The sequence below is a fragment of the Callorhinus ursinus genome, unplaced genomic scaffold, assembly GCF_003265705.2.
Source record: "Callorhinus ursinus isolate GAN/ISIS: 27379988/994484 unplaced genomic scaffold, GSC_fseal_2.0 scaffold59, whole genome shotgun sequence".
In the NCBI taxonomy this organism is placed as follows: domain Eukaryota; kingdom Metazoa; phylum Chordata; class Mammalia; order Carnivora; family Otariidae; genus Callorhinus; species Callorhinus ursinus.
In genome coordinates, this window is record NW_027397121.1 from 4320207 (window position 1) to 4348134 (window position 27928).

General features: G+C 39.4%; 1 protein-coding gene across 3 annotated transcripts in view; it reads left to right on the forward strand.

Annotated features, from left to right (window-relative positions):
• STK38 (serine/threonine kinase 38) overlaps window positions 1-27928 on the forward strand; it is a 39842-nt gene that overhangs the window by 4133 nt on the left and 7781 nt on the right. The window contains exons 1-9 of one of the 3 annotated variants that reach the window (XM_073884764.1): window positions 253-381; window positions 1616-1665; window positions 11419-11470; window positions 12367-12489; window positions 14248-14331; window positions 17988-18111; window positions 20380-20534; window positions 24875-24977; window positions 25805-25866. In XM_073884764.1, coding sequence (XP_073740865.1) covers window positions 11441-11470; window positions 12367-12489; window positions 14248-14331; window positions 17988-18111; window positions 20380-20534; window positions 24875-24977; window positions 25805-25866 — 681 coding nt within the window. In that variant the 5' untranslated portion in view covers window positions 253-381; window positions 1616-1665; window positions 11419-11440. Of the gene's footprint in view, window positions 1-245; window positions 382-1615; window positions 1666-11418; window positions 11471-12366; window positions 12490-14247; window positions 14332-17987; window positions 18112-20379; window positions 20535-24874; window positions 24978-25804; window positions 25867-27928 lie in introns of those variants that run through there. The other 2 variants (XM_025862575.2, XM_025862574.2) reach the window with 2 other exon arrangements.

Here is a 27928-nt window from a genome sequence, read left to right on the forward strand (position 1 = left end):
CATTTCTTAAGAGCCTATGAGACAATTTCTTTAGGCCTAATACCTAGAGATGGTATTTCTGGGTCATAGGACATTAATATATACTTATTTTCATCAAGTATTCTGTTTGTCTGGCTTTTGTTGTATATTATATGTTTGTCCTTCAGAAAACTTGTACCAATTTACTATCCTACCAGTAGGTGAGGAGAGTGTATGATTGGTGGATTCTACTCCAAAACTAATACCTCTTCTTTTTTTGTTTCTAGCAGCCATGGCAATGACAGGCTCAACACCTTGTTCCTCCATGAGTAATCACACAAAGGAAAGGGTGACCATGACCAAAGTGACACTGGAGAATTTTTATAGCAACCTTATCGCTCAACATGAAGAACGAGAAATGAGGTAAAGAACTGTTTGAGAAAATTGTGTCATGGTTTTGGCATTTGTGTCTAGTATCATGAGACACATTCATAATATCGTTGAAAGGAGATAAGAATAGCAGCAGCAATGTAATAGCCTATCCCATTACAGTTGCTATTAACCCACTTATTTCTACTACTAGTCAATAGCACAGGGGCACCTGGCTGGCTCAGTTGGTAGAGCATGCAACTCTTGATCTTGGGGTTGTGAGTTTGAGCCCTACTTGGGTTCAGAGGTTACTTAAACTCTTAGGAAAAGAAAATAACACACAATTCCATAGTAGTATAAAAAAATAAATTGGGCTAAATCCTTGGATTCATTGTTAAGGCAGTATGATGTAACGGAAAGAACAGCCCTTATAGAATCAGACCTGGGTTTAGAATCCTGCCTTTATCGTTTGGTAGCTGTCTGAGGCCAGAATAAGTTTCCTAGTCTTTTTGTGTATCAGTTCCCTATCTGGAAAATGGGGATAATACTTACCTTGCGGGATTGCTGTGGGGATTATATGTATAACGTATGTGAGTAACCACCATAGTGCTTCTCACATAGTAATCACTTAATCACTTGGCACCTGTTGTTATTGACCTGGTGTACACTATTCATGTAGTAACTTGTAATTAAAATTTTATTCCCAACATTTTATTATGAAAATATTCAAAAGTGCAGAAAAGTTGAAGGATTAATATGCTGAATACCCTTATATACATCATCTAGGGTCTATAATTGTCATTCATTGTTGTGTTACATATTCATCCTCTATCCGTTCATTAAACCATCTTAATTTTTTGCTATGCTTCAAAGCATGTTGGAGATTTCAGTGTTTTACTTCTGAATATGTGTCCTTGTATAAAAAACGGGTTCAATATGTGTGTATATATATACACGCACACACACACGTATACATGTGTATATATACACACATATGTATATTTAAGAGAGTGTAAATCTTGCATACGGTAAAATGCACAATCTTCCTCTAGGTGTGTTCTTTTCTTTTTTTTTTTTTTAAAGTAATCTCTGCACCCAGTGTGGGGTTCCAACCGAAATGCACAATCTGAAGGGTACCATTCAATGAGTTTTGACAAATGTATATACCTGTAGAACTTGAACTCCTATCAAGACATAGAACATTACCATCATCCCAGAAAGTTCTTTGATTCCTGGAGATGTTCCTTCAAACCCAGGCAACCACTGTTGTAATTTGTTTCTATCATAGATTAATCTTGCCTATTCCATACAAATGGAGAATGTAAATGGATTCATATAGTAAGTACTCATTTGAGTAAGGCATCTTTCACTCAGCCTGATGTTTTCAAAGTTCATCCATGTTGCTGTTGTATCAATAGTTTGTTCCTTTATATTGCTGAGTACCATTCTGTTTTCTGACTGTACCTCTGTTTTACATTCTTCTGTTGAAGAACATCTGGGCTTTTTTCAGTTTTGGGCTGTTTTGAATACGTTTCTATGAACATTTGTGTACAGATCTTTTTGTGAACATTTGTTTTCAATTCTTGGGTAAATATTTAGGAGTGGAATTGCTGGATCATAAATATACATAAGTATATGTTTAGTTTCATAAGAAACTGCTAGACCTTTTTCCAGAATATTATCAGCATTGTGTGAGAGTTTCCAGTTACTTTACATTTTTGCTAACAAAATGTCTGTTTGTATGTCTTTTTTTTTTTTTAAGATTTTATTAGAGAGAGAGTGAGAGAGCATGCGTGCGCGCGAGAGAGAGCTGGGTGGGGGAGGAGCAAAGGGGCAGGGAGAGGGAGGGGAAAGAATCTCCAGCAGACTGCTGAGCACTGAGCCCAACATAGGGCTCGATCACACAACCCTGAGATCATGACCTGAACTGAAATTAAGAGTCGGAGGCTTAACCAACTGAGCCACCCAGGTGCCCCTCCTGTTCATTTTCTTTATAGTGACTTTAGATGAGCAGAGGTTTTAAATTTAGGTGAAATCTAATTTGGCATTTTTTTTCTTTTGTAGTAAAACTTTGCTGCCCCCAAGTCATAAAGATATTCTTCTGTATCTTCTTTGGGAAGTTTTATAATTTAGTTTTTACATTTAGGTCTATGATCCATCTTGAATTAATAAGTCTATGAGATGGGGGTTGAGATTTATTTTTTTTTCCTTATGGATATCCAGTTTTTTAGCATCCTTTGTTGCAAAGATTTCCTTTTCCCCATCAGATTCTTTGGCACTTTTGTCAAAAATCAAATACCCTGTAGTATGTGTGTATTTCTGGGTTTTCTTTTTTCTTTCTTTTATCTTTTTTTAAAGATTTTATTTTTAGGTAATCTCCACACCCGATGTGGGTCTTCAGCCTACTACCCCTAGATCAAGAGTCACATGCTCTACGGACTGAACCAACCAGGTGCCCTGATTTCTGGGTTTTCTATTCTATTTCATTGATCTGTTTGTCCCTATGCCAGTATCACACTGACTTCGTTACTGTAGTATTGTGGTAAGTTTTGAAGTCCTCTAGTTAGTGTAAGTCTTCAGCTTCATTGTTTTGTTTTGTTTTCCCCCAAGATTGTTTTGGCTATTCTAGGTTCTTTGCATTTTTTTTTTAAAGATTTTATTTATTTATTTGACAGAGAGATAGATAGGGAGAGCAGGAACACAAGCAGAGGGAGTGGGAGAGGGAGAAGCAGGCTTTCCACTGAGCAGGGAGCCCGATGTGGGGCTCTGTCCCAAGACCCTGGGATCATGACCTGAGCCAAAGGCAGATGCTTAACGACTGAGCCACCCAGGATCCTGGTTCTTTGCATTTTTTATATAGATTTTAGAATTAGCTTGTCAATATCCAGAGGAAAGCTTGATGGAATTATGATTATAATTGTATTGAATCCGTAGATCAGTTTGGGGGAGAATTGACATCTTAACAGTATTGAATCTCTGATGCATGGACATACTATATCTCTCCATTCTCTTAGGTCTTTAATTTTTCTCAGCAATGTTTTGTAGTGTTTAGTGTGGGGATCTTACATGTTATTTTGTTCTTCTGTTACTAGTATTTTGGGTTTTTTTTTTTATGCTGTTTTAAGTGGATATTTAAAAATTTTTTTCCAATTGTTTGCTTCTAACATATGGAAATATAACTGAATTTTGTATATTGACCTTATATCCTGAAACTTACTAATTTATTTATTCTACTAGCTTTTTTGTAGATTCCTTAGGATTTTCTGTGTAAACAATCATGTCATATTCAAATAGAGAGTTTTACTTCTTGTTTTCCAATCTATACACCTTTTCTTTCTTTTTCTTGCCTTATTGTATTGGCTGGGATATCAGGTACAATGTTGAATATAAGTGGTGAGAGTAGACATTTTCGTTTTCTTCCTGATTTAAGGGTGAAAGCACTCACTATTTCACTGTTGTGATGTTACTTGTAGGTTTTTCAAGGATGCCTTTTGTAGGTTGGGGAAGTTTTCTTATGTTCCTAGTTGGCTGAGAGTTTTTTATTAGAGTGGGTGTTGAATTTTGTCAAATAATTTTTCTGCATCTTCTGCATCATTGTTTATTCTTTTAATATGATGAATTCAGTGGACTGATTTTTTGCATGTTAAATTAACCTTGCATTCCTGGGGTAAAACCCTCTTGATCATAACATATTATTCTTTTTGTATGTTGCTAGATTTGATATGCTAATATTTTGATAAGGGCTTTTGCAGTCACATTCTTCATGAGGGTGTAAATCATGTTTAGACTTTAAATATGCAGATCTGTATGTGGAATAGCAAAATATTTTATAGCTGGTGGTGGCTAGCTGCTGCTCTTTGAAATAGACAAATGCCTGCAGAGTGCCCTATGTTAGGATGATGGGGAATTCAAAGATAAATTTGCACAATATATCTCGAGGTATGCTGTTGGAGGTAGATAGTTCTTTTTAATACAACCACTGTATTGAAATCAGTTTCTGGTGGTGTAGTTACAAAACAAATACTATGAATTCTGATTAAGTTCCTTGTTTTGTTTATTTACTTAAAGATTTATTTATTTTTATTTTAGAGAGCACGCACATGAACAGGGAGAGGGGCAGAGAGAGAGAGAGGGCAAGAATCAGACTGCTTAGTGTGGAGTCTGATGTGGGGCTTGATTTCAGGAACCTGAGATCATGACCTGAGTCGAAACCAAGGGTCAGACACTTAACCACCTGAGCCACTCAGGCACCCCAATTTATTTCTTTATTTAAAATTTTTTTTTAATTTATTTGGGAGAGAGAGAGAGAGCAACCATGCAAGCGAGCGGGAGGAAGAGGGAGAGGGAGAGATAATCTGAAGCAGATTCTGCGCTGAGCACTGAGCCTGATGCGGGCTCAGTCCCATGACTGTGATGATATGACCTGAGCTGAAACCCAGAGTTGGATGCTCAACTGACTGAACCTTGTTTTATTTAATAATAGTTGATTTTTTGGGGCACCTGGGTGGCTCAGTCGTTAAGCGTCTGCCTTCGGCTCAGGTCATGATCCCAGGGTCCTGGGATCGAGCCCCACATGGGGCTCCCTGCTCAGCGTGGAGCCTGCTTCTCCTTCTCCCTCTCCCATTCCCCCCTGCTTGTGTTCCCTCTCTCGCTGTGTCTCTCTCTGTCAAATAAATAAATAAAATCTTTAAAAAAAATAATAGTTGATTTTTTAATCCTACTGGCTCTGCCTTATGGTTCATTATTAATATATATCACATTCTCTAGGAATAGTATGACATATGGTTTTGTTTATGTTTTATATAAACATAAGTGTTATAAGTGTTACATTGTGGGGGTGCCTGGGTGGCTCAGTTGGGTTAAGCATCTGATTTCGGCTCAGGTAATGATCTCAGTTATTAGACTGAGCCCTGTGTGGGACTCTGTGATCAGCTGGGAGTCTGCTTGTCCCTCTCCCTCTGCCCCTTCCCCTGCTCATGCTCTCTCTTTCTCTCAAATAAATAAATAAAAATCTTTATTTTATTTTTTTAAAAGATTTTATTATTTATTTATTTGCCAAAGGGGGAGAGAGAGAGAGAGAGAGAGAGTGAGCACAAGCAGGGGGAGTGGCAGGCAGAGGGAAAAGCAGGCTCCCTGCTGAGCAGGGAGCCCAGTGAGGGACTCCATCCCAGGACCCTGGGACTATGACCTGAGCTGAAGGCAGACGCCTAACAGCTGAGCCACCCAGGTGTCCTAATAAATAAAATCTTAAAAAAAAAAAATAAGTGTTACATTGTGATTTATGCTAAAATTGCATCCAGAAATGAGTTGAAATCAGTGCTTTTTGTTTTGGATTCTTAAGATGGAAACACCTTCCAAAAGCATTGGTGGTTTTGCTTTTCTTAAAGACCAAATTAAAAGACAGGTGTAAGAAGAGAATGTTAAACATTTAAGAGGATTAGAATGTTTGTTTTTGGTAATTTTTGTTGTTATCAAATCATCATTATTTTTCATTAAAAAAAAAAAAAGCAGTAGGGGTGCCTGGTCAGCTCAGTTGGTTAAGCGTCTGCCTTTGGCTCAGATTATGATCCCAGGGTCCTGGGATTGAATCCCGCATCAGGCTCTCTGCTCAGCGGGGAGCCTGCTTCTCCCTCTCCCTGCCACTGCCTATTTCTGCGCATGCGCTCTTTGTCAAAAAAAAATCTTAGAAAAAAAACTGTTAGATGGGGTGCCTGGGTGGCTCAGTTGATTAAGTGTCTCACTTTTGATTTCAGCTCAGGTCTTGATCTCAGGGTTCTGAGTTTAAGCCCTGAATTGGGCTCCATGATGGGCGTGGAGCCTATTTAAAAAAAAACCCCAAAAAACAAAAAAACCCAACCCTGTCAGAAATGGATTTTCAGGAATGGGTGGCTCAGTCGTTAAGTGTCTGCCTTCAGCTCAGGTCATGATCCCAGGGTCCTGGGATTGAGCCCCGCATCGGGCTCCCTGCTTGGTGGGGAGCCTGCTTCTCCCTCTCCCTCTGCTGTTCCCCCTGCTTGTGCTCTCTCGCTCTCTCTGTCCAAAAAAAAAAAAAAAAAAAAAAAATCTTAAAAAATAAAGAAATGGATTTTCAGGCTTTTTCATGTTATGGGTGGAAATGTCATAGAACCTTGATAAATAAGCAGAGTTTAAATAATATGAGACAATCAATGATAAAGAAACATTTTATTATGAGTATATAACTAGTATGTGATGAGTGGTTTGAAATAAGTATTGGGCTAGTAAATTTTGAGATCAGGTTGTAATAACTTTTCAATGTATATGCCTTGTCTGGGTGCCTTAAAATCTCTAGTATTTCTTCCACGCATATGTACCTTTTGCATTGTTCTATATATAGTAGAAATGCACTATATATTCAGGTTATATTTGAAACAAAGTACTTAACAACAGGGGAGATGAAACCAAAGCCTAGAAGTAGAAGAAAGAATAAAAATCATTTAGGAATGGTTTCCTGTATAAAAGTAGAATATGAGAACATTGGGTGGGTTTAGAAACATTACAGAAAGTTCTACTGATCGATTTAAAAACAATTAAACCCCCTGAGTCTGGTTCTGTTTGATGGTCTCCTGTTAATGCTACTGGTAGACTATAAACTGAACCCACTCAAGAGTGCAAGTTCATCTTCTTTATTTAAACTTTGTTTTGCCTCTGATGGTAAGGTTATCTAGGAATAGCAGTTCTCCTTCTATTCTCTCTCTTACGTGATCCTAGGTACCCAGTAAATATTGATGATTGCCTAGTTATTCATACAAAAAATAATTTATAGCAGCCTGAAATCAAAACCAAGGAAGCTGACATTTTTTTCTTATAAAATATTCTGTGTTATTTTTGTTCTTCATGAATACTATTTTGGTGGATTAATTAAAGCCACAAAAATCCAATTTATAGGAAGTAATGGTATGCTTCCCTCCCCTCCTGCCCCCAAATCAAATAAGAACTTTCCTACATTTTACCCTTTGAGAACCAGCACTGTCTGCTACTCCTTTTAGGTATTCTTACCCAGGTTTTCCTGTGGCTGTGTTTGGTCTGATCTGGTACTGAGTTGCAATATGTGATTATTATTAATGAGCAAGTGTCAGTTTTATTTAAGTCCCAGAGATGAGTAAGTCTTGACCTTTGAATGTTATTCACTGACTAGATGTATCAGTCAAACCAAAGTAATTTGTTGAGTTTTTTTTTTTTTAAGAGAGCAGTGGGGAGGAGCAGAGGAAGAGGGACAAACGGACTCAGCTCCAAGCACGGAGCTGACCCAGGGCATGATCTCATGACCTTGAGATCATGACCTGAGCCAAAACCAAGAGTCGGACACTTGACCTAGGGCACGACCCACGCACTGCAATGTGTTGAGATTTTTTAAAAAATCTGTGTAAAACTCTTTTTAGGGTATTTCTTGAGATTTTTCTCAGTTTTGATCATGGAAATAACAGCTAGTGCTTATTTCTGTACTGTTTTTCCTGGTTTTAAATGTCTCCTCAACAGAAATGAGAAATATTGTCTAGTCAGCTCTCGTAGAACGGACTAGCCCTTTTCTCTCATCCCTGAAACCTCTGAATCAAGTTGTGCTGTGAGATGAACTTAATTTACGGTTAGCAAAGGGAGCTAATCACACATAGTCATGAATGTGTCTTGCACATTGTTACAAACTCTGATTTTCTTTTTCCCCCCATTTGGCAACATGCATTTTATAAAGTTGCTGTGTACAAACACTATTCTTAGTGGAGAAGGAGGATTCAGATATGGGCCCTGCCTTCCAAAGATCTTACTGTCTTCTATGAGAAGTGGGCTCACACGCAAATAAATAGAATAGAGCTCATGGAAGGCCTTGATGGGGTGAGGATGGGTGTGGCCTCTACGTGTGAAAGTGGCCAGTCTCTCTCCCAGAGTTCTGCTCTGGAACATTGGAGTTGAGTGGAAGAATGGCTTCACCAAAGCCTGGAGTGTTAGCTAAACTGGTCTTTGATCAGAGACATACCAGTAGAGGGGCCTGCTTTTCTTTTTCATTATGAACACTTTTTTTTTTAAAGATTTTATTTGTTTATTTGGCAGAGAGAGACACAGCAAGAGAGGGAACACAAGCAGGGGGAGTGGGAGAGGGAGAAGCAGGCTTCCCGCTGAGCCCGATGTAGGGCTCGATCCCAGGACCCTGGGACTATGACCTGAGCCAAAGGCAGACGCTTAACGAGTAAGCCACCCAGGTGCCCCCATTATGAACACTTTTAAACACACACACAGAAAGACTAATACAGTGAACTCCCATATATTCATCCCTCAGATTCAGTAATTATCAAGATTTTGTTAAATTTGTTCCATTTTGGGCGCCTGGGTGGCTCAGTCGTTAAGCGTCTGCCTTCGGCTCAGGTCATGATCCCAGGGTCCTGGGATCGAGTCCCACATCGGGCTCCCTGCTCAGCGGGAAGCCTGCTTCTCCCTCTCCCACTCCCCCTACTTGTGTTCCTGCTCTCGCTATCTCTCTCTCTGTCAAATAAATAAATAAGATCTTAAAAAAAAATTTGTTCCATTTTATTTTTTCTTGCTTTTGTGTTTTAAAGCGAATTTCAAACATCTGTCCTTTCAATCCTATGTAGCTCAGTGTACATCTCTAAAAATATGGCCGTTTGCTTGTATAACTGCAATGCCAACATGAATCTAACAAAGTTAGCAGTAATTTCTTAGTGTCATCTCACAGAGGATGTCACTTGTAAACCTCATTTCGGGCTGTGCTTGCCATTTTGGGTGTCTTTAAGGTCTTCTTTGGCTTGGACCCAATAAATCATTACCATGGATAATTCTGCATGATGGGCTTTTTCTGGATACTTTTTTCTAATGAAAGAATCTGATTGTGTTCAAGGAGTTGATTCTGGTAACTTTACTCTCGGGTAGGTACAGAAACTAATTTAATTACACTTGCAGTCAAGCTATGGAAAACTTCTTAGTTTGAATTAAGATTTAAAATATAGTCAGAAGCAGCCATCTCTGGGACACACACTGGGCACATTGTTCTAGCCCAGTCTGGTGTGGTCATTCAAAATAGAGTCAGAAAGTATGATGGTGTTTGCTATTCAGGGCATAAAAAATGCTGACCATAGTTGAGTTACAGTTCTTGCCATGATGTTATCTTTGATTCCTTTTACTCTTCTCTGCTTCACCTAATTAACATACACTCCTGAAAGTACCAGCAGTACAGCCTTATCCCTCTAATACACATGCTAACAAAGATGCACATCACAAACTATTCTGGGAACCCAGAGAAGTCGGCAGACTGGAAGCCATGTAAGTGCTTTGTTTTTTTCCCCCATCAGGGTCAGAGTAGATCTTTTCACTTTTGGAGAGCTTAGATCACAACTTGTTATATATCATCTGATCCTGTGGATTTGTAATATGATTTCTAACATGATACTAATTTTAATTACTATTATTTTAATAATTATTTATTGACCAAAATAAAACCCATTATCTTTTCGTGGTCCTTTCTCTTGTGTTTCCTGTCTTGTTTAGCGGCATCATTATCCTCCCACACAAGAAAGTCTAAGATTTTTCCTTTGATTCCTATCACGAATTAGTCATCTTTGTAGTACCTCTGTTCACTTCATTGTAGATTTCCAGCCCTCCTTTCAGATCTGTACTCCATATCATCTGAATCATTAGGAGAGCTTTTAGTTTGCCTCAGTCTTTGTCAGTTACTTTCCCTGCCAGTCCATCAGCTCCTTACTGCTGACTGTCATTTTAAAATAGAAACCTCATCACATCACTCTTTTACACACAAGCCCCTGTAGCTCTTAGTTCTCTGCAGACGAAGAGCCAGCCCTTTTAGTGTGACATTTGAAGTGCTACATGCCTCCCCACATTAGACTACAAGCTGTTGCTTCATATACTCCCTACTTTTTTTTTTTTTTAGTATATGTGCTGCCGAAGCGAGCACCCTACTTTTTTTTTTTTTAAGATTGATTTATTTGTGAGAGAGGAGAGACAGAGTTCTAAGAGGGGAGAGGCAGAGGGAGAGGGAGAGCAACAGTCTGGTAGAGCCTGACTCGGGGTTTGATCCCATGACCCTGAGATCACAACCCCAGCCGAAAATCAAGTCAGGCACTCAAGCGACTGCAGCACCCAGGTGCCCTGTATTCCTACTTTTCATTCTTCCCTGTCCTGCTCACATTACCTGTTATCTGAAATGCTGATAAGGGATAGAGATCCCAGCCAATGTGCTTTCACTTACGCTGAATAAATGCAGGTTGTGTGGAATTGGTTACAAGGAAGTTTTTCTTGTTTCTTTTAGTTTTATCAAATCTGTATGAGACTGTAGAGCCAAAATATTCTTGGATGCAGTTTTTAAGGTTTAATACTCCAGGGATTTAGAGTCTTAAGTTTTAATAGTGGTGACAGTCACCTGTTTTGATCATTCGTGCCTCTCCCCTTGAATCTCTAAATTCTGCCTTTACTCTTGTTTATCTAAGCTCTTTGCTTGTGGCAGGGAGGAGGAGGAAGATGTAAAAATAAAGGAAGTAGATTTCAGTCAGGGAGAGAGAGACACCCTGATAGAAGAGGTTATCAAACACTGCTGTTTGTGGTTTGTTAAGGAGGAAATACTTTAAAAAAGAGAGAGAACTTTTCATTTTGAAATAGGATTCTTTGTTACAGTAACATACAGTTTTTTTCAAAATGCAGAACAAAGGGGGGGAATCTTTTCACTTATCTTTGTAACTAATTTTTTTTTTTTTAAAGATCTGTTTTTGAGAGAGAGAGAGCATGTGCATGCCACAAGTGGTGGGGAGGGGGAGGGGGGCACATGGAGGGGGAGAGAGAGAATCCTCAAGCAGACTCCACACTGAGCACAGAGCCCGACATGGGGCTCCATCCCACAACCCTGAGATCATGACCTGAGCTGAAACCAAGAGTCGGTCGCCCAACTGACTGCACCACCCAGGCGCCCCTGTAATTTATTGTTTTAATGAGGCATTTTGAGATTTACCTTTTTTTACCATTAAAAAATACTGTGTTTAAAAAATAAAAAAATACTGTTTATATAGACTTATCAGAAAGGTATTCAATTGTTATTTCAAATATCTTTATTTTTAGACAAAAGAAGTTAGAAAAAGTGATGGAAGAAGAAGGCCTAAAAGATGAAGAGGTAATTCATATTTGGAAATTTTTCCTTGAACCCAGCATGGCAAATCTTGTTCAGCAAGTTGTTAGCCTTGGTATATAGGGTACTTGGCTTAGTAACAGAGAAACTTGTGAGGGCTGGGGTACTTCTGGAATTAGGTATTCATGCAAAGGGAAAAATTCACTACTAAGTACCAGGGAGAGGAAGATTTATCTAGGCACAGTTGTAATAAATGGACTAGATTTAGAATTCCAAGAAAAGAAAAAGATGAGATCACATTAAAATTAAAAAAAGCAAATTACAGCATACTTACGGAAATCCCAGAAAAGTCTCTATAGAAGTGGAGCAAAGTTCTGAAATCATTATCAAGGCAAAACTTCTCTTCAGATCAGTCCTTTCCCCAATGCCTACAGATGTGGTAGGAGAAAATATAGTTAAGAAACTGTGCAGGGAACTGAAATGACAGTGGAAATGCCTTCAAAAATAGGAATGAATCATAGAATCCAGGAAAATGGTGAAAAATACTGAAAACTTGTAGGAAATATAGAGTATAAAATGAACTCCAATGTGTAAAAAAAACACCAAACCCAGAGGGAAATTAAAGAAAAAAAAAACCCACCCTTTTATTTTATATACAGAAGTTTAAAGGAAAGTATTGTTTATTCTTCCTTCATTAGAAAACTTAGAATAGTTGATTGCCAAAGTAGGTTGATCAGAGTCCTCAGAGGAGGCACTCATCTGTTCAGTATGGTTTGGTTATTGTGTCCAAAGGCTGGGGAGGAGAGATGTGACCTCTTAAGGGTTCAGAAGTTTATGCTTAGTCTGGCGTGGTCCTGCTTTCCAGTCACAACTAAGACTGCTGTGGAGGTGCAGTTTCAGCTCCTCCCTTTCCCACCTCTCTCTCCCCCTTTAAACATTAGAAGCAACTGAGGAGATCAGCGCATGCTCGGAAGGAAACGGAGTTTCTTCGTTTGAAGAGAACAAGACTTGGATTGGAAGATTTTGAGTCCTTAAAAGTAATAGGCAGAGGAGCATTCGGTGAGGTAAAAAACCACAGCTACTTATCAGATATAAAAACACCTCAGAACTTTGAAGCTGCTGACATACTATGAGCTCATGACTGTTAATAGAACTGAAATATGGGGTAGGTGGGTCAGGCACGCCAGCCCCACCTTGTAACTGCTATTTCTGGCCTTTATTTCCCCCTCCACTGTCCCAGATCTCTGATTGTTCTTGTCTTTTGCCAGAGATGATGTTGATGCTCTAAGTATTGATCTAGAAGGAGAGTTAAAAGGTATAAGGAAATCAATATTTATTATTTACTGAGTGCTTCTCTCCTACAATCTAACTCATTTTATGGATGATGAAATTAAGACTCAGAGGGGATGTATAATGTTCCATTGTCACACAGCCAATGAGCAGCAGTACCAGAAGCTGGGCCCAGGAGTTCCTGATTTTTTTTTTTAAGTTGTTAATCACCGGGTGCTCATCACAAGTGCACTCCTTAATCCCCATCACCTATTTCACCCACCCGCCCACCCACCTCCCCTATGGTAACCATCTGATTGTTCTGTATAGTGAAGAATCTGTTTCTTGGTTTGTCTCTTTTTTTCCCCTTTGCCCATTTAAGTTCCTGAACTTAAGGCTCTTGCTTTTCGCAGCATCACACTGCCTTTCCAGGAGCAAACTAACAGCATATCTCCACCCTTTATTTCTTCCTGCTGGATTGCTATTGCTCTAAATGATGGCCACAGGAGACAGAATTTATAGAAATGGGTTACACAGGTAGTGGTAGAGAGTCTAAAGTATTTGCAGGTTTGTCCCACCTGGTCTTGTGGATGCATCCTGCTTGGTCACAGGGGCAGTTTGTTGGGGAGGGTTTGAATGAGCCCGTGCAAGGTCATCTTCATTAATGGAAAACACCCAAAGTGAACGACTTACTGATGCAATAGTTTCATTAACTTTGTATAAACGGAGCAGCATATTATTAAAAACCCATACCTAGGGGAAATGTGAGTACGTACTTGGAGGCACACAGGTGAAAGATTAAATTGATCCCTCAGTGTTCAGAATCCCTGTTGGCTCGTGAAGAGAGGGAAAGGTACAGTACCACCTCTAAAAGGGCTTTCTGTTTAGTGAGGAAGGGATGTGGGACACAGTCAGGAAGAACATGAAAAAAGGTGCAGGGAGAAGAAAGCATACGTATCTGGGGGGGGGGGGCGTTGGGGGGAGGATGTGCAGGGACTTGCCAAGAAGTTTGTCTTTGGGTTTGCAGACCATTAGTTTTCATCATAAAATTATCTGTTCTTTCTAAAAACACTGGAAGATAAAAAAAGAGAAAGGAAAACTGCATAAAACCCCATTTCCCTAATTATACATTTTAGGTTTTTTTTTCCTTCTAGACATTTTTCCTATGCATGAGCTTTTGCTACAGTTGTTTTAAACATTGTTGTCATGGCTTCCTTAGGGTTTCTGAGCTGACTGGATGACATGTGCCTCTGGTGTAATGAGTCCTTAAGTTCGAAAGTGAGGGTTCTTAATTAGATTGATTTGTTCAACTAGGGAGCCAAAGCTGTTCAGATATGGAGATGTTTGAGAATGTTCCCAGGGCTGACTTCATGGTGTACAATAAGTATATCCATTTTGGAACATTAAAAAGCACTTTTTTTCTGCTTTGTTATTGCTGGTTGCTTATATTAATATTGTAATACTTTCTCATTTTAAATTATTTCCTAAAACACATGAAAGCTCTAGCTTGACATTGAGAACTTTTGACTTGGCATTTCTTTTATAACTCTTAGGTGCGGCTTGTTCAGAAGAAAGATACAGGGCATGTGTATGCAATGAAAATACTCCGTAAAGCAGATATGCTTGAAAAAGAGCAGGTAAACCACAATTGTAGCAGTGATTTTAATCAGCTTATAAATTCTTTGTCATGTAAAACTGTTCTTTTAATTTGAAATGTATTTTCTTATTACAGTTTTCTTTAGCACTGTCATGTATGAATATATAGTTAATACTACTTTTCTTTCCCCAACAAAGAAGCAGTTATATATATTTTAAAAAGGACAAATAATGCCTTACATTGTGTGGTCTTTTAAAAGTTGAAAACCTATTAGAAGCATCTGCTGTTTGTGTCTCCCAATTGATCACAATCTGTGCTTGTCACGAGGAGCCTGTTTTTGAGGTCACACTTGCTGTGGTAGCGTGTTCCTACTGAATGCTGAGAGAAATTGTATATATATACCTTGGAACTGAGACTTAGGAACTAGAACTTGGAATTTGCAATCTAAAATGTGTCTTAATATGCTTCATTCTGTACATTCAAACCAAAGTTGGGTCTTCTGAGTAGCTCGTTATTACCCAAGAGAGACCAGTCTTCTTTCTGAATGAGTTTGAAAAAATCTAATGCAAACGGCAGAGCAGTGCAAATTCTCTTTTAAGGATTCAGAACACTTTCTAAAACCTAAACCTACTTTGCATATAGATTTATAAGATGCAGAAGTACTTTATGCAAAATAAAATTTTAAATATTGGGCAGTATATTAAAAACAAGAATGCTGCCTTTCTGTAAATCTAATTTCATTCAGCAGTTTGCTTAAGAACAGTAGTGGATGAAGCCTGCGTATGTCCTGTAAAGAATCAGGGCAAAGAGAGACCCTGTGGCCAGAAGAGCTCTGGGTATAGAGCGCAAGAGCAGGGATGGAGACCGGTCTGCACCTGGTCCCTTCTGCCTCTTGAGAGGAGATATAATCATTGAGGCTTCTCTGTCCTTCTTTTGAGTGCCGGTCACAATTTGGAGTTTTTATTTCCTCTTCAATTTTCATGTGCTACCCAGAAGCTTAGACTTGCAGGAATTTCGGTTGAGAGTATCAAATACCCTGGCAGTGAACCTTCAGACACCATAGCTTATGCTAATACCAACCTCACTCAACGCTCAACAGCCCTATTTATGTATTATCTAAAAATTAGTGTGTGGTATGGGTGTAGGCACTGAAAGAGTTTCAGTTAGTCTTGAAAAGGGAAATGTAAAACTGTATTGATTAGTCAGTATATTTTGTATTTCATAAGTAAGTTTTATTTTTACAAGACCTATTTCCTGTAGTTTTAACGAAGCCTTAAAACGTTTCTTTATCAAATAATTAATGTTCAGATTCACATTGTAAAAAGAAGTGTGCATCATGGTTTTCCCTTATTGATCCTTCATAGCGTGTGCCAGTTGCCCAGCATGGTCACAGAGGTCGATCCAAACATAAGGTGTAAAAACAGTTTTTTGAATATTGTACCTTTTTCAAAATCATTTTCTAAAATTCTCCTACATGAGAGTAGAGGGACTTTCTGTGAGAATTAGGATTTTAAACAATGCATTAACTGAATTGTTAGCTCACCTTGCTGCTGCTGGACTCTGCTCCCTGGGTTTGATCTCACTGTTGTCCAGTTACAGTTTCTGGCCACACACAGTGCCTGGGTCAGCCATCTCGAAGCGTAGTTTGTGCTAAGTGTGCGAGGAGGTGGACCAGGACAAATCCATCACATTTGGGTAGGGCTGACAAAGTTTAGATTCAGAGCCTTATTTTTTGTAGGTAGAGGTGCCTTATCCATAGGAAAAATTTTTTGTTTGCTTTTACTAAACTGAACGGGAATTAAAGCTACTCACTGAGAGTTCAGGTTGTTATTCTGATCCATAGGGTGGAGATTTTGCTCTTCGGAAAATAAATTTTAAAGGATAAGAGACCAGCATTTAGCTAGTTTTTTCATGTGTCTCTTACACTGCAAAAGGACAGCCTCTAGTTGTGATGCCAGGATTGTATTAGAATGGGACAAAAGACAGACTTTTATCTCTGCTTTTCTAGTGCTCAGGAGAGCAGCTAGCATGTAACTCCCCACCCCATTAAATATTTATGGAACAGGGAAAGGAAGCCTCTGATGAGAGTTGCACCTCTGGTTCTTTCCTCCCTGACCCTCTATTTACTTAACTCCACTCCTAGTTGCTGTGTCAGCCCCAGAAGAGAAGAGCAGGTGTGCACAGGTGGCCTATAGCTTTCCCCTTGACACACAGAGAATGTGGCAGTCCCCATTCTGTCCTCCAGGGGCACTGACAAGTCGTAGTAGTAGTGCCTCCCCATTTCTTTGGCTCCGTGTGGCAAGTAAAGGCCTTCCCTGCAGCCAGGAGAGCAGAAGCAGGTGAAGGTTGACTTGTGTGGGCTTCATGTCTGCTAATGCCCGGGGCCTAGCCTCAGCTGCAGTCGAGCAGGTGGCATTACTGTTTCCCAAAAGCTTCGCCTCTGTATGAAAGCTGAGGAAAAGCATCTGCCCTTACTCAGCTTCTTCATGATTTCCTTACCACCTTTCTCTTCCATTTTCCCACCCTTGTATCCTAAGTAGAGATGTACAAAACAAAGTTTTCTGCAACATTGAAGCTATTTAAAAAGTTCCCAAACCATTTTAGTAGAGCCTTGAAACTGAAATCTGTAAACTCGAGTGCCCTGAGGCCCGTGGGAAGAAGGAGGCAGGTTACGTGTAAGACGGAAGAGGGGTGAGAGCTGCGTTCAATGGGAAGAGTGAGTGCCTGACTTTGCCGAAGACATTCCAATAAAACAAGCAAGCATATAGGACATCGTAGCAAACAAAACTAACAACCAGGGGTCGAGTTTGCCAAGGAAGTGCCAGTTTGTGAGCTTTGATACATCTTCACCTCCGAATATAGAGTAGAACTCAAGCCCCGCATATGTTAAGAACAAAACCTCTATTCAAGATTTGGACTGGGTCTTAATAAACATAGTCCTGATAGGACCCAGCTTTGCATCTTGTGACACTTACGTAAGGGGGGGTAGGATTTGATAACATGCAGCAGTGTTTTGATTACTATTACACATTTAAGGTGGATAAGGTAAATTTGATAATAAAACATTATTTTAATGAAGTAATTCTTCCAGTTCTCCCAAACCTTTGGCAACTTGGTCTCCTTAGCTAGATAGTTTATAAGAGCAGAAAACTGGAAATATCAGAAATTTGAATCTGTAACTTTTCTTAGGCATTCTTATATTTCAATTCAGTAAGAACTGAGCACTTACTCTGTGCACAGCAGTGAACTGAGTGCTGTGGAATAGTATTCTAGAACTGTCAGCCAGGGCACTGTCCTTGGAGATACATCGCAGACCTGAGGCAGGACTTGTTTATAGAGAGTCTCATCTTGGGGATTTACTTTTGTCGTAAAAGGTTATTGGAACAAAAAGCTGTGCCAAAGAATGGTAGTTTTAATTAATCAGAAGTTCAATTTATAGCACTGCGAAAGTTGCCGTTTGCATTACAGCCCCATTCATTATTATTTTTTTAAGCCTTTCATCACTCAGGTGTTCATGACTGAATACCTTCAAGTCAAATGTTGTCTGTTTTGAGTTCATACGTTTGCCTGAGCAGAAATTAGATCTTTTGCATCATCACAATTTAATACTCAGATAGTATTTAAATTGTTTAAACAAATATACAGTCGAATAAAGTGGAGCAAGGCTTGTCATTAATCAAATGCGTATACCTCCAGGTTGGCCACATTCGTGCGGAGCGTGACATTCTAGTGGAGGCAGACAGTTTGTGGGTTGTGAAAATGTTCTATAGTTTTCAGGATAAGCTAAACCTCTACCTAATCATGGAGTTCCTGCCTGGAGGTAATTACTTGATGATGAAAGGTCATTTTTCCTTTTTGTTCTGTGGCTTCTCTCTCACGTCAGTTAACCCTCCTTTCTACTTTTAATTGTGCTCACGAAGTTGCTTTCTATATCTTTTTTAGGTCTGTAAAGGAGGTCAGTAACCTGTCTTGTGCTGGGGTGCCTCTCTACAATTCTTAGTGCCATAAAAGTAACCTTCTCATTCATTCTCATGATTTCAGATGGACATTTCTTTCTTTTTTTCTTTTTCAATATATAGGAATAAAATAGGGACTCTGCCTGCTCTCCTGTCAGTGGGAATCATGTATAATCAGTTACCCAAGTGACCAAATTGAAGCTATTACATTCTTTGCTTCAACTTTTTTGTTTCTTTTTCTGTAACTTATATTAATAAGGAGTGAATTTCTCATTACCTATATTAGTAGCCAGAAACAGTTTCTCATTTCTGAGATTTCAAGTTTTACATAACTCAGCATGTGTATCTCCTAAGACTGCTCCAAAGTAAACCCATAACAGAACATACCATCTGTTCACAGTCTGTTTGCCAGTGAGCAGATGAGCTGTGAGCAAACTCTGGTGGGGGAAAAAAAAGAAAACTTTTTCTCTTTTTGGTTCTATAGCAAAGCATATACAACTGTGGCATAATATTTTGATCCTGTGATAACCTTTATTTAGATCTAGGGTCATCAATTTTTAATGAACAATTGATAAAAGTTAGGAGAGTCTGTGCCGTAGAATGAGGAGAGACTTTTGAACATTTAGATGCCAGTTCTTAAATAGGAATAAGAACCAGCTCAGTCCCCAGCCCCTTGACACGTGTCTCCTCAAGCCTTACATGCGCCATCTTCCATAGCTCCTCATGTCTCCTGGACCCTGCCCTTTGCACTCGGTGGAGCTGGCCTGCAGAGCCATAGATCATCTGCCTTGAGCTCTCAGATCATCTGGGCAAACTCGCACAGGTGAGGCCACTCTCCTGGGCCACAGCGCTAAGGCTACACAGCTACCCTAGAGCTGGCCTGAGTGCACCACCCCCACTTCTCTGGTGTGCCTCCATAGTGAATATGTAGCTGCCAAGAGTGATTAGGGAATCCTGTTTTTCAAGTCTTGGGTCAAAAAAGAGAGCATTTTAATAAATGGTTTGATTTTTGCCTGAGCATAAGATATCCCCTTTTTTCCAAGGATACAAAAAATTCCCCTAAAGTTATAAATGAAATTAAAAAAGCAGCATGATGCTCTGTTAAAATCAGAGGTTTCTTTCTCTTTTCCCTGTTTTCTGACCATAAATGGCTTTATATGGAATCTAAACTGAATCTTTCCTGTTTCTCTTAGCTTTAAACTACTTAACACATTTTCTTTGCTTTGCTTTTGTCTAACCATTGAGTTAGGATCAGAATCTTTTTTTTTTTTTCCGCCATTTTATGTTGCTGGTATTAAGCAGGAAATAATTAAATTTTGACTTTGTGGAAAACTAGGGAGTTTACTTTTTAACTGCTAGAATATTGTGTTGTACAAGTTGCATAAAGCATATCAGTGTATATTTAACTACCTGTAATAAAACACTGGAGAAAAAACTCCAAGGATCTTGGGAGGTGTTCACTCTGCACTTTGGGGAGGCAGCCATTACATATCCCAGTAGATAGCATTTTCAGTTCCTTTTTAGCTTTTGTTGACTTACACTCTGCTACCTAAATCCCACCTTTTTATTTTACTTTCAAGTGTTTTGTAAGTAGAGACTGGAGAACTTGTTTTCAGCCTCCTCATACATTCAGTTTTTGTTTGGCATTTCGGCCTCTGTCTATAACAGTGGCAGTATAACCTGTGTGGAAATGCCATTTGGTTCTAGGTATAGAGAAGTTTGCAGGCAAAGTGAAAAGTAAAGTAATTTTTTCCCCTAGTCCAAAAAATTATCCTAAGCAAATTGTGTGTGTATGAGAGAGAGAGAGAGAGAGAGAGAGAGAGAAATTTCTTTTTTCTCTCCAAAGTGCAGTGGAAATCACTGCTCAGTGGTCAGCATCAGATTAGGTTAAAAGCATTTTGTTCTCCGGGGCTGTGAATTTTACCTTTAAGTGTTAGATACTACTTCCCATTTTCACCCATATTGGCAGTGTGGGGTCAGTTTCTAGAACACAAAGTGGCCTGTTTAGCACTGCCTTATGTAGGCAGATAGGGAAGACCTATCTGAAAACTGGCACTTACTCATGTATTGTCGTGTGTGTGTGTGTGTGTGTGTGTGTGTGTGTGTGGTGGCTTGTGTCTTCTTGTTTCCAGGGGACATGATGACCCTATTAATGAAAAAAGATACCCTGACGGAAGAGGAGGCTCAGTTTTATATAGCAGAAACAGTATTAGCCATAGACTCCATTCACCAACTTGGATTCATCCACAGAGATATCAAGCCAGACAACCTTCTCCTGGACAGCAAGGTACTGTGTTAGGGGAGTAGCATGCCCGATGTGTGTTTCCTCATCTGAGCAGTCTCTGCTTTCATACCTGCACCACTTGTAATCACAGTAAGGGAGCCAGAACTGCCTTGTATATTTTTCTCTTTCTTTCTTTCTTTTCTTTTTTTTTTTTACAGGTAAGTTTGCTATTACTTCCTTTCTCTGAAAGGCATATGATTCTATAATTTGATTGAACGTTCTTCTTAACAGTAAAGGACGTTTTTGAAAATGATTAAGAGGAAAATTGATTTAGAAGCTTATTTTATAATAAAGCCAAAGATAGTCACCTTTTCCTAGCATATAATTAACTCTACTAATGCAGCACCTATTGGGAACCCCTCTGTTGGGCAACCTTATTGAGGAACCCAGCCAAGAACCAGGAAGTAAGACAAACAAAAACAACAACAGTCTATCCCAAAGTTCAGGTTCCAGATCATTTGCCCTCTGCTTAAAGAAGAGTCCTTTTCAACCTCTGTACTGGCCTTTTTGTATTTTTCTTTAGACGTGCAAATGAGGGGCGCCTGGGTGGCTCAGTTGTTAAGCATCTGCTTTCGGCTCAGGTCATGATCCCGGGGTCTTGGGATCGAGCCCCGCATCAGGCTCCCTGCTTAGGGGAAAGCCTGCTTCTCCTTCTCCCACTCCCCCTGCTTGTGTTCCCTCTCTCGCTGTGTCTCTCTCTGTCAAATAAATAAATAAAATCTTTAAAAAAAATTATAGACGTGCAAATGAGTTCACTTGCTTGGTTCTTCAGCTCACAGCAAATGAGAAGAGAATCCCAGTGCTGCTAGATTGCTGACTGCTCCTTGGCAAGTCTCCCCATTGTCCAGACCCCATGTATCTAGAAAGTGAATATATTGATCCAGAGAAGCTCCAAAGTCTCTTCCAGCTCTAAAATTTTAGGATGTTATGTTCTGTTACACAGAATTGTTGTCTTGGCTGAACTTTTCTTTTATGTAGTAGAACAGTGAATTTAATTCTTAGGGTATTTTTCTTTCTTGCCATTTTTTTTTTAAAGTTGTATGTTAAGTAACCTCTATACCAGTGTGGGGTTTGAACTCACAACCCTGAGATCGAGAGTCGTACGCTCCACTGACTGAGCCAGCTAGGCACCCCTCTTGCTGTCTTTTGATAATTTTCTTGTGATCTTTGAAAAACCTGAACTTTTGGTATAATTTTTTTAAAAATTTTATCTTTCTATTTCAAGGTGGCAAGAGATTTACCAAATAATTTCCGGTTAGTAGCTTTTTTCTCCATCATAAGAATAATGTATACATAGTAGAAAATAAAGAAGAAAAATACCTATAATTTTACCATTCAAAGGTAGCTACTATTTTGGTACAGTAGCCTCAGTACCTTTACTGTTTGTGTCTATAATTTATATGCAGTTAATATCCTAAAAGTAGCTTGGTATTCTGCTTTTAAAATGTTAATGTATAGGGCGCCTGGGTGGCTCAGTTGGTTAAGCGACTGCCTTCGGCTCAGGTCATGATCCTGGAGTCCCAGGATTGAGTCCCGCATTGGGCTCCCTGCTCAGCAGGGAGTCTGCTTCTCCCTCTGACCCTCCCCCTTCTCATGCTCTCTGTCTCTATTTCATTCTCTCTCTCAAATAAATAAATAAAATCTTTAAAAAATAAAATAAAATGTTAATGTATATAAAATTATTCTTCTATGTCATTATGTTTAGATATACTTTTAATAGAGCACTGGCCCTATGTTACGTGGTTGAGTTCAGATGCCCTGGTCCTGTACCCTGGCTGTCTTAGTGTAGGCTTAGTTGAACTGCATAGTCTATGTGGTGGTCCAGCAAACATATTGAAGGCCAAGAACTTGGGGCCTCAATGTAGCTGAGGAGGAGTGGGGAACCCTTTTAGGTGCACATTAGCTCTCTACAGGATCCTAGCCCAGACTTGTAGAAAAATGTTCTCACAAGCAAGCTTATTTAGGTGTTCAGCCATACAGATTCTAGAAGTGAAACTGTAGATGTTTTGAGTTCCTGCTGCATACTTAGAATAGCTGTAGAATTCCCTGAAAATGTAGCTTGAGTAGCATTTGCTCCAGGTACTGCTTTTTAAGACACATTCCTTTCTTAGAGGTGTCCAGGTAAAATGTAGTTTTGAGAACTAGAAATTAAACTCTGTTCCTTGACTTGTACAAGTTATTTGCAGATCTGAAAAAAATGATACCATGTTAGCAAGCTCAAGGCTGTCTTCGTTTGGCAGTTTACTTTGTTGTGCATGCATGTGTGTATACACACACACACACACACACACACACACACACACACACGGCCAAACCTAATGGGATTTCTTCAAAACAAAACAATGTAAAACCTGACCCATCTGAGCAGGGCTTCTGTAGCCTCCTTGTACCCTGAGAAGTTTATATGTTAAGGCCTAAAGATGTCCTGAAGGAAGGTGGTATGGAAAGACCACAGATGTTGAAGTCACTGGGGCTTAAACCTTTGGCCACACCACTTCTAATTGTGTGACCTTGAGCAGTGTAGATCCCTGAACATCAGGATTCCCTCCCCTATTTTTGGCTTTACTTCCTTATCTACTTGAAATTTCACCACCCCAAGACCACCTGCCTCTTCCTCAGGACTAGTATGTGCCAGGCACTAGGTTAGGAGCCTTACATGCATTAATTCTCATCATTCCTACCAAGAAGATAACATTATTTCCATTTTCCAGATGAGATCAGGGGGTTGGAAAGGGTAGGTAATCCTGGTCTGGAGAAAAGGAACATGAACTGATTTCTGGCTTTGGTTCTGCCATTTCACCAGCAAGCCATTTAACGAGTCTGAGTCACTGAAGTGTGGCTTAAGAGTTATATATGAGATGACACATTTAAAACATGGGGCCTGGCTCAGAGGAGGTGTGAGTGTTCCTTGAAGAGGATGATAAAGCCAGACACTTATGATTAAAATACAGTATAGCAACATTTGTCAGGAACTGTGCAATAACATTCATTCTCTGTCTTTGGAATAATTTATTCCTTGGACTGTATCATAAACAATTCAAGAGGAGAAGTTACATGAACAAAGATTTGTTCATTTACTCATTATTTAACAATCATTTATTGAGACCATCCTCTCTACCATGCGTGGTTAGGGTTGGGAACAAAGACTCTTATCACAGGGGTCCTTATCAGGGGTCCTTATAATCCACATTATATGAAAGTGAAGAATAGAAATGGAGTAAGGATCCAGAATTAGGAGGATGGTTAGGTAAGCAATGAGGTACTAAATCATTTGAATATATTTTTAAAGATTTTATTTATTTCAGAGAGAGAGAGAACGCACGTGCGTGCAAGAGCAGAGGGAGGGAGAAGCAGACTCCTGGCTGAGCAGGGACACGGGGTTTGATCACAGGACACTGGGATCATGACCTGAGCTGAAGGCACCCGCTAAGTCATTCGAATTTTATGTAGACATTAAAAATGGTGATTTTGAAAACCATGTAGAAACATAGGAATATTTGAGAGAGTGAATTTAAGAAGTAGTAAAAGAGGGGGCACCTGGGTGGTTCAGTTGGTTAAGAGTCTGACTCTTGATCTCAGCTCAGGTCTTGACCTGGGCGTCTTGAGTGCAAGCCCCTCGTTGAGCTCCACGCTGAGTATGGAGCTTACCTTTTAAAAAAGGTGGGGGGCGCTGGGGCGCCTGGGTGGCTGTCGTTAAGCGTCTGCCTTTGGCTCAGGTCATGATCCCAGGGTCCTGGGATTGAGCCCCACATCGGGCACCCTGCTTGGCCAGGAGCCTGCTTCTCCCTCTCCCACTCCCCCTTGCTTGTGTTCCCTCTCTAGCTGTCTCTGTGTCAAATAAATAAATAATCTTAAAAAAAAAAATGGTGGGGAGGGAAGTCTGGTGGCTCAGTCAGTTAAACATCTGCCTTCAGCTCAGGTCATGATCCTAGGGTGCTGGGATTGAACCCCATGTCGGGCTCTCCTCAGCAGGGAGTCTGCTTCTCCCTCTCCCTCTGCCTGCTGCTCCCCTTGCTGTGCTCTCTGTCTGTCAAATAAATAAATAAAATCTTAAAAAAAAAAAAAGTAGTAAAAGTATCTTTAGATGCCATGGAGGGTTCAACTGTGTTGGGAAGTTTATATTTGGACAAAAAGATAATATGCAAAAATTGAAATACTTTTATTGGTAGTATTTAGTATAATGGATCTTTTAACATTTTATTTTTTATTTTTCCCTCTAAACAAAGAAAAAAAGACAGCATACTTTATGGAGCTGTAATGGATACTGTAAGGAGCCAGAGAACGTAATGTCTGTTCCACATCCTTGAATGTTCATCCATTACCTTGTTTCTTCTTCCCCATAGGGACATGTGAAGCTTTCTGACTTTGGCCTTTGCACAGGACTGAAAAAAGCACATAGGACAGAATTTTATAGGAATCTGAACCACAGCCTCCCCAGTGATTTCAGTAAGTGTAAACAGTGGTGTTAGCCTTTTTATCCCTTACCTGGGCCTAGAAGAGCTGTTCACCTGGTAACCAAAATATGCAGAACAGATTAGGAGATTCTCACAGCATGAGTCTAGAGAATAAAAATCTCTTCCAAGGTGTGCCTGCAGTTTTTATTGTATGATGAGGCAAGATGAGTGCTACCAAATAATTTTAAGGCAGATGTTGAAAAGAGCCTTCTTTGGAGCTCTGCTTGAGAAGGTTACTGGGGTGAATATAGGGCAGGTAAGCAAAAGTAGAGGAAAAAGTCCTGGGACCAACTCCAGATTAGATTTATCCTAGGGGCTTCTTTCTGTCATGCAGAAATTGATCTTTAGAAGTGTTATTTTCACTCCAGCACTGTTAAACCACTGAAACTATGTAGTACAGTTACAGTTCATCCTGGAGAAGCTTATGCCAAAAATGTGTTCTAAATTCAGAAGTCTCTGAATATGTACCAATTATTACTTTTGGAAACTTGATGATAGTTTTGAGAAATTATCAGTGTCTTAGGTCCACTTTGGGACCTTTGCTACTGATGAAACTGTATTCCCCGTAATTCTGATGAAGGACTGTGTCCTCTCTGGCCGCATGACCCACGTGACTGTGTGATTCTTGAGCTAATGCTAAAGATCAGACCCCTTTGATTCCAATTTACAGACTTGCTGGGAAGTGTGTTATCTAGTGTTACTGATGTATGGGCAGAAAAGCAAGATTTTAAGGCCTCATGTGGCTTGAACCAGAGCCTAAAAAAAGTAGTGAACATACCTGTCTGAACTTTGATTAGGACTTGTTCTCTCTGCTTTTAGCTTTCCAGAACATGAATTCCAAAAGGAAAGCAGAAACCTGGAAAAGAAATAGACGTCAGCTAGTAAGTAATATCTGTGGCTTTTAAATGCTACAAACCGAGTATGAATAAATTTTAAAAATAGATACATAAATTTGCATTCAATAAATGTTTACAGCGTATCTCTTCCTTGCTTCTAAGATTACCTTAATAGGACACTGTCACTGCCAGTGGCACCAAAGGTAATCTTTTGAAGGAGGGAAGGTAGTATTAGGTTGTTTTGGTTGTGAGGATTTTAATGGAGGACCTCATTCTGACCCTTTATATTGGTGACAGCCCCTTTCCTTCCTGTTCCACCTGTTCCCTATTTTTATGGTGTTGTAAAGGGGATATATTTAAATTGGAGGTCTCTCAAGATGAAACTAAGTTACAGATACCTACCCAGAGCTTTAAGGCAGGGGTTCTAAAACTTTTAAAATTTTGATTCACTTAGCCAAGTCAGGACTTCAGTTCACCTGCCCCACGCTTTCCTACTTTGTGGTGGAAAAGAGAACTTGATAAAAATTGGAGAGAAATTTAAGGAAAGTGCTTTTAACTTTATAAGTATTTTAAGTATGTACACATAAAATTATGCCCTACAAGCTTAAAAATAAGTAACATTATTGCATTTACCTTGATAGTATGTTGTAAGTATTTAAATAGAACAAATTCACCAGTGAAATATTGCTGTCTAGGCAGACTTTTATTCCGATTCATTGCTTTATATCTGAAGTATAATCTCTATGTCCCAGGGTCTAGTTATTGGAAAATTATAGAACAGAGATAATAGAAAGGCGTATCACCGCATACTTAGGCTTTGCTAGAAACCCATAGTGGAGGAAATAAATGATGGTAAAGCTAAACTAATGGTTGTAGAAAGCAAGAATAGCAGCTGTGGAAAATGATGGCTAATTCGGAATGATGGTCACGCACATGTATCATCTAGAAATGGTGGCACTTCTGCTTGTCGGCGTATGCAGTAGTAACTTGGTGGGTTTGCCAAACGCTGTATTTCAGTCAGACTTCTTGGTAAAATACTGAATTAGAGTTCTCTGTAGTATCTTTAATAACTTGGTTAGTAGGTCACTGGTAAGTAGCTGTCTGTCCTAGTGAAAATGGAGGCCTGTAAGGTTGCTTAAGAAAGCATCAAAAGAAAGGCTTGCATTTTTTGAGGCCCATCAGTGGGGTCTCAGACCAGACCATGATTTGAGTATAATGATTTCTTTGGTCAGCTGGGCACTGGGAGAGGCATTATCTTAAACCAAACCCTTCTGGAGATGTAGTAACTAAAATTCATCTTTGATATCTTTTCCTAACATTAACTTGGGGATACTTAAGATTGGTATAGTCATTCACATGATAGTCTCCTTTCCTTAGGGACTCTGATACTCTTTAAGTATCTGAATTCTGTATGTGATTGAAAAACTGTTTGCATAGCTTGTTGAGGGTTAGGTAATGTCAGGAACGAATTTGGTCAGATGCTTCTGTTATGTCTCTCTGTTGAGTAGTAGATCTTAACCTTGACTGCACATCAGAATCACCTGGGGGACTTTAGAACCTGCCTGGGTCCTACTCCCAGAGATAGATTCAGTTGGTTTGGGGTATGTAATCTGGGTGTCTGATTTTTTGAAAGGACTCTGGGTGATTTTACTGTTCAGTGAAGGTTGAGACCCTCCACTGAAGAGACTGTTTCTCAAACAATAGCTCCTGCATTATTGGGAAACTGATATTTACCTGTGTTTTGGAAGATAACGAAAGGTAAGGAATCTTCTGATTTTTAAATTTTTTTTTAAAGCAAGTCAAGAGTTAACCTTTGGCTGCAGTGCTAAAAAATATATATATATATTATTTTTAAGTAATTTGTGTGCCCAATATGGGGCTTGAACTCACAATCCCGAGATCAAGAGTTGCATACTCTACTGACTGAACTCGCCAGGCACCCCCATCTCTGGTTTTATAATAGAATTTTTTAGCAAATAAGATTTATTTAACATTCAGCTTTGCTGGGATAAATCTAGTTTCTAAATTGAAGGGTTTCTGTAGTTTCTTAACTTTTATAATTAGAATGAAAATACTTCTTGAGGAGAGCACAGTCCATGTGTCAGAC